At 58.0% G+C, this 7,238-nt stretch overlaps 1 protein-coding gene across 1 annotated transcript; it reads left to right on the forward strand.

The window, feature by feature from the left end:
• The first annotated feature begins 1,494 nt into the window (after positions 1-1,494).
• SMIM33 (small integral membrane protein 33) lies at positions 1,495-1,917 on the forward strand. Its single transcript, XM_032196683.1, has one exon. The coding sequence runs from the start codon at positions 1,495-1,497 to the stop codon at positions 1,915-1,917; it is 423 nt and encodes a 140-aa protein (XP_032052574.1).
• Positions 1,918-7,238: the final 5,321 nt, after the last annotated feature.

The raw sequence follows: 7,238 nt of genomic DNA on the forward strand, positions 1-7,238 counted from the left end.
CGGTCCTGCCTTGGGGCTGTGTCACCTCTCAGGGCGAGGAGCCTGGCAGCTTGCGGAGCTGTGCGGACACGCTTGGCCGGGCTCTGCAAACAGCTCGCGCACACAAGGGTGACTTTTACACTGATTCCTAAGTGCAGTGATATTTAAGGACGGGTCGGCTGAAAGGAGGGAGGTTTCCTGTGGTTGGAAAGCTGGGGGCTGTGCACGTGCCTCCGGAGGGGCGGTGGGTGCTCTCGCCCTGAACAAAAGCCGCTTGTCTGGCAGCCGAGGAGCGAGAGGAGCGAGAGGAGCGAGAGGAGCGCTTCCTGGCCCTGTGTCCCCACATGGGGCAGCGAAGAAGAGGCGGCGGCGCTGATGTGGCACTGTGCTAGGTAAGGCAGCACCTCGTGTGTGTGTGGGATGAGCAGGCGCTTCCTCCTCCGCGCGGGGAGTCCCAGGCGTGACGTGGCAGCCTCCGAGGTGAGTCCAGCCCTGCCAACACCCTGCCAGCCCCCGCAGCACCTTCCTGGAGGCTCCTCTGCTGGTCCTGCCCTCCCTGCTGGAGGTGATGATTCCCCCGGAGCAGGGACACCCAGGTACCCCTGTGGGGCTTTCCTCCTTTTCCTCCTGCTGCTGCCTGCTCCCAGCTCTCTGCTGTGCTGTCTCCTGTGGGGTCTCACGTCTGGCTTGACCTGCAGAGGTTTTGACAGGGTTGGGCCTCCCAGGGAGCTCCCCGGGGGGGTTGGGCTTGGATTAGCACCGTGGGGCTGGGGGGAAGAGGGGAGGGGTGGGGGCTCCCTTCCAGGGGCTCCTGGTCCCCATCACCAGTGGCAGTGGGCCCGGGACAAGGGGACGCAGGACAGGACAAGGGGATGCAGGACAGGACAAGGGGATGCAGGACACTGCCCCTGGCTGTTCACTGTTGTCTGCCTGGTTGACCGTGTCCAGGGCACCATCGCTGCAGCCCCAGATGTGACCATCAAAATTTACCCTGTCTGTTGAGCCCAAGGGAGGGAGCGTGCAGGGGACAGTCCCGTTCCCTGGCAGCCGGCTGGGGCTGTGCTTCTGCTTGCAGGAAGCACTCGCTCAGAGCTGTCCTGTCACCCTGAGCACTTGGGCAGCAGCAGAGGATAGGTTTTGGTTGTGTTCAGTCTTGTTAAACCCCCTGGGCGCTGCTGCTCGCTGTCCTGGGGTGTCTGGGCAGGCTCCTGCCCTCCTGTGGGACACTTGGGCAGGATGAGCATTCATCGTGGCTGTTCCCAGCCTAGAGCTGTGCGTTGCTCAGGAGGGTTTGCTGAATGCTCGGAGTCCTTATCTCACACTGAATCTTTTCCCTAGATATAGAGGAAAGTGCATCCAGAGCCTTCTTCCAAGTCTCCAAGGCTGCAGAGCTGCAAGTACAGTGACAGCGGGAGCCGCCGAAACGAGGGCAGGAGACAAGGACATCAGACAGCTCCTGTTCAGTGACGACCCCTCTCCATCCCACGTTCCTGTCCCAGCTCAGCTTGCTCAGCCATGAACGCCTCCGCGCTCGGCAGCCAGCTGAGACACCCTGAGCTCCAGGACGTGGCTGCCTTCACTCCCGTCTCCGTCGTTAGGAGCATGACGAAGAAATCTGATGCCCTGCCCATGGTCTCCATGATCGTGGCCATCTTTGTCCTCTTGGCCATTTTCATCATCGTCATGGTGCACTACGGCCCTCAGCTCCGCACCATCCAGATCACCCTTTACCATGAGCCCATGCCGCAGGACTTGGATGACGGGGTGCACCTCACGGACTGGAAGAAGCTGGGCTCCCAGAAGAAGCCTCCTGCCCAGCCTGGCCCGTGGGAGCTGGGCAGTGTGGCCACGGCCAGCCTGAGCTGCCAGTGCTCCTGCAGGCACCACCTCCCCTGCAGGAGTGTCGAGCCCAACGTCATCGAGATCACCTACCTGTGAAAATAGGGGCTGGGATGATGGCTTTGCCCAGGACTTGCCACTTTCTGCACGCTGAGGGTTGCGGGAATCACCCCAGGATGGTGCCTGTCTCCAGGGGGCTGAGTGTCACTGCAGTGACCCATCGGCAATGACACCGTTATTTGGCTGCACCAAGCAAAAGCTGAGTCCCCAGCCCAGGCTCTGGGACTGGGTCAGCCTGCATGGGACAGCTTTAGTATTTTTCTTGCCCTGGTTTCACCCACAGGCTGTCCCACACTCGGTCCATCTTGGTCCTTGCTCTGGGGGCACTGAGTTTACCCTCAGCCCCTCGGCAGGAGCTGGAAGTTGCCTGCTCTGGAGTTGCTTTCTGGATTAAGGATGTTCCCCCATACACAGTGCCCCCCTTATTCTGATGGTGTGGCACAGAAAAGCCTCCAGTCCCTTTTGCCCTCCATGCCTCAGCCCCTTCCCCTCTGCTGGAGAGCTGGATGCTGTCCTCCCTTCTGCCAGCCCCAAAATGGGCTCACCCTGCTGACAGACAGCCTGCAGCATCTCTGTGCACAACGACAGGGTGTGGAGACCTGAGGGCATCTTCAGTGTGGTCATCTTCATCGTCCCCACTGCTGTCTGCTGCCCCTGGACCAGGAAAAGCTCCGTGCTCTGCTTGGGGGCCCAGGAAGAGCACCGTTGGGATGGGTGTTGGCGTGTCTCAGCCACACTGGGCAGGTCCAGGTACAGAGGGAGGGGTGAAACATTGTCCTTGGCCCCGCAGGGTGACAGCAGGATTTGTTCCGCTGCGTAGTCCCAGAAATCAAACACAGCTCCACCTCTCCCCTTGCCACGCCAGCACAGCAAAGCCAGATCTGTGCTCACCCCAAGCTGCATCCTCGGCACAGATCCCTCTGTGTGTGGCTGGGCAAGGACTGGGGGCTTTCACCCCTTCCTCCAGGTGCTGACCTGGCAGGTGCTCTGGCTTCCTCCGGCTCACTTAATTCCAGCTTGTTCTTGCTTGCTTTAAAATAGCAGTTGGACTTGCTGGAAAATGGTGGTGTTTATAATAAATATAATTTATATTGTATGTGTTTGTTTTCTGTTCTGATTTTATTCCATCTGTTTTCCAGAGGGTATAATGCATTTCCAGCTTTCCCACACCTACGTGGATAAGGTGTGGATGTTGGTTGAGCTGGAAAACCACTGAGTCTCCCCTCCCCTCATATGTCAACACAGGGCTTATTTTTCAATTTATACATCTCTAATTAACAACACCTGAAGAGCTAATGACCTTCCAGGGACATCTCTTTAAACAATGTCTGTGGGTAGTGTTAGTCCTGGTGCTCACCTGCATCAGGGGCGAGGAGCAGGTGACGGGATCAAGAAAAACCTTCCCAGTGACCACAAGATTTACACCGAGGTTACACCACGGGCTCAAGTGGTGTCACCCATCCAAGTGCCCATCGCTGTGTCAATACCCAGCTTTTGTGGTTTTATCCCTGGGGAGCAGGGAACGGCTTTGGTAAAGTCTTTGATCGGAGAAATGGGAGCTTTCGTCACGGCTCCCACAGCAGGACAACTGCAGCACCCAAACACTGCGTCTGTGAAGATCGAGAATCACTTGAATATTAATAAGGAGGAAGATAAAATGGATAATTATCACTAAAACTCATCGATTTGCAGCCGCTCAGGACTTGTGAAGATCTGATTTATCTTACAGCATGCTTTGGCCTAGATCTATCACTTGTGCAGCTGAGGAGCTGGGGAACCTCCACCTTTTCCAAATGCTTTGCTGGTGCTTAGGTATTTCAGGCTGTCAGACTGAAAGCAAACAGAACTGGCAGCGAAACAGGGGCTCTGATGGGGCTCAGTTTTCTCCTGTGCTCGTCCTGGGCTCAGATCCTCCAGTCCAGCCCAGCAGCCCCTGCTCCTGTATGGCCTTGTGCTGGGAAGATCCAGCATTGAAGTTAAGGCCTTCAGAGTATTTTTCTGGGAATTTCATTTGCAGACAGGTATTTATGTATAACTTTTTGACATACAGGAGGAATTAGAGAAGAGTTAAAAATTACTGTAGGACTCAATAACAAACGAGCTCCTATAAGCAACGATCTTTTGCCAATTTTCTTCTCCAGAAGGACACCAATGGTTATACTTTAACCCAGCTCCTCATTTCTTTCTCCTACACAATAAAAAGCCACTTTTACAGATTCTCCTCTTTTATCTTTGGCCAGCTCAGCCGTTACCTGCCCACAGACCTGCTTGCTGTAGTGACAGAATTTATAAAACACGTCGGGGTTCTCAGGCAGCGGAAGCGGTGCATGCAAATCATCCCAACATCATTACCCTCTGTTCAAACACCAAGCTTGCTCCAATTTGTTCTGCTTCTAACTTTCTTCCCCTCCTTAATAATCTTTTTAGGAGCACAGAGCAGCAGCAATTCTCCTTCCCTCTGCGCAGGGGAGCTGCAGGAGCATCCTGGCTGAGCCTGTGCACTTAGCCACTGGCTGCGCTTCGCAGAGCCGGGGTCTCATTAGCGATTGCCCGCTCCCCCTGCAATTTCCCTGCTAATTAGGGCGTCCACCCGCTGCAGGGGGAGCCCTGCGGGCCCCTCCGAGGCTCTCTGCCCGCTGGCAGCGCAGCGCGGAGCAGCAGTGGGCTCTGGCGGCGGCTGCGCGCCGTGCAGGCAGCGCACGGTGTCCCTGTCGTACCCCCCCGGCCCCTTCTGTGTCCCCTGTCCCCAGCCCCTGGGGGCAGCCTGGGTTGGGATGGGCTCAATTTGGGCCCTCCTGGGACGAGGCTGCAGGGAGAGGTGGTGAAGGCTGCTCCAGGAGGGATGTGAGAAGTTGGGATCCCGAGCGAGCCAGCCCGAAGCGGACCCCATAGGAACAGGAGGCTCAGGCAGGTGGCGTGTGGCCGTCCCTTTCCAGTCTCCTTCTGCTTTTAGGGGGAAGGTGGGCACGTGGAAAGGCAGAGCCCCCCGAGAGCTGCCCAGCTTCCACGGGGTGCGAGGGGGAATCGCCTCCTTCTCCCAGGAAAGGTCCCTGGGAGCAGCCATGCATTTCTTTGCCCCGTCCTTGCAGCCGTGCTGCATGCACAATGCCCCGGGTTTGGAGCCAGCGTCCCACCTTGAGGTGTGCTCCATCTCTGTGGCCTCCCTGTCCTCAGGCGTTTTCCCCCACAGCGGAGCAGAGAGAACAAGTCCTGCTCCCCCAGAAATGGCCCCCTGGATAAGGTGAAGCCCCGAGCATCCTAACGAGGCTGAATCTGGGGACCTCTTTAGCCGTGTTCATTATGAGCTCTCCTTTGATTGATGTTATTTCTAAACTCCTCTCTTCTGATGTCATTTTTCACTATGATGGGAAATTTTCTTTTCCATTTTAATTTCCTCTTCCTTATGAGAAAAACGAATCATGTGTCTGACCCCGGGCTTTTACCTGCCTGCCTCCCACCACGCCGGAGCAGGGTAGACCCCTCCTGCAGGCTGTGCATGACCACAGGTGCCTACAGCCGGGGAGCTGGGGAAAACCAGCTCCTGAGCTCTTTCCTGGTGATCTGGTGAAACTGGACCTGCTGGCTGGTTTCTGCACGTCAGAAACATGCTGGGCTGGTGGCTGCCCAGAGGAGGCTTTATCCCGGGGCGAGATACCTGGGCAGTAATTAACGAGATGACGTCCAGCACCTTGTGACAGCCTCCGTGCACCACGTACAGCGTGTGGCCCGCAGCCACCACCACCCCAGCCCCAAACAGCAAATATTTGGAAGCTGTCGTGGAGTCTGAATGAACATGGTCAGGCTGGGCTCTGCCACGTGCTGTGGGTGAAGTTCTGGGGGGTTGGGGTCCCCCCGGGGTCCCCATGGCTGTTTGCTGAGCCTGGAGGGCTCAGAGGGGGAAGTTGCAGAGGAGCTGGGTTTTTGCACCAGTAAATGGCATTAGTGCCTGCTTTGGGCACCACCAGCATTGTGCAGTAACTGAGCACAGCCGGTGCTCTTTGTGGGCTCTGAATGGAAGGCTGTAGGGCAGCCAGGCTCCCAGGGGAGAAGGCTGGAGCCTGGAGACACAAAGCAGGCTGCGGAGGTCTCGGAGCACCTGCAAGCTGGGAACCTGCCTGCGTGCGGACAGGAAGGAAAAGTGGGAGGAAAACTTCCATTGTTAGCACCAATTCTTATTTCACTGGCGGTGCTCCCGGCACGTCTCGGCTCATCCCCCATTTTTCTTCCCTATTTTTGTTTGCGTTCCTTTGCTTGCCTTCCTCCAAGGCACAGCCAGCACGGTTTGCAGCCCAGCAATGCTTTGGCAGCGTCCTGCAGCCCCACCTCTGCTGATGTCCCCACGGGCCAGGGTCACGGCAGGGGCTTGTTCCTGAGGCCATGGAGGTCCTGAAGCCCCCAGCAGGAAGCTGCCCCCTCCCTGCCGCCCACCCAAAGCCACGTGGGGGCCGCGGGACGTCCGCTCCTCCCGTGCCCGAGAGCATCCCTGTGGCAGAGCCCGTGGCTTTGCCTCCTTTAGCCAAGGAGGAAGCCACTGCACAAAGAAGGGAAATGACCCGGCGAAGGTCACCTGCAGCTGGGGCCGAGCCCAGGACCAGCATCGTGAGGTCCTGGTGCCACGGCTGAGCTGTGCCAGAGCGGGACGGGTGTGGGTTTTGTGGGTGAGTGGCACTGAGTGTCACCCTGAGTGCCCAAGGGAAAACGGAGCAGGGTTGCACTCAGAAGCCACAGGCTGAAAAACGCAGCGTGGGCACATTGCCCTTGATACCAACAGCAAAAGGCAGTGTGAGGACTGGGGGTGGCAGGCTGGATTTGGAAAAAAAATAAAATAAATCAAGGAAAGCCAGAAACCTGATGGCATGGGGAAGAAGCTTTCAGGGTGATGCAAGAGCAGAAGACGGTCATCACCTCTGGTCCTTGCAAGGAGCTTCCTGAAGCTCGCGGGTGGGTTTGGCTGGCTGTAACGCACCGCGTGTTTTGCAGGTGACCGCAGCGGTGGTCCCTGCAGGCTGGAAGCAAAGCACATCCCCACACCTCGCCGTGCTGCCCCCCGAGCCCCCACCCCATCAGCATTGTGCCGACCCGGGCCTCCCTTTTCCTGTAGGTGGGGTTTCCATAGGAAGCACGGCCGGTCCACCTCCCGCCGCCGGACACCGCTCTCGGGCGGCGGTGGTGGCAGTCCCTCTGCTCCCCATCACGGCGTCCCAGCCCGCGATGCTCCGCCGCCCGTCCCGGGGTGATGGCAGGGCAGGGGGCAGCCTCCGGACCTCCACGCTCTTCTTGCTCCTTCCCAGCTGGTGAGTGGCGTTCGGCAACGGGAGAAGATGCGGCGGCTTCGTGCGTGCCCTGAGGTCCGTTTGGGG

Source organism: Aythya fuligula, chromosome 14 (genome assembly GCF_009819795.1).
Source record: "Aythya fuligula isolate bAytFul2 chromosome 14, bAytFul2.pri, whole genome shotgun sequence".
NCBI lineage: Eukaryota > Metazoa > Chordata > Aves > Anseriformes > Anatidae > Aythya > Aythya fuligula.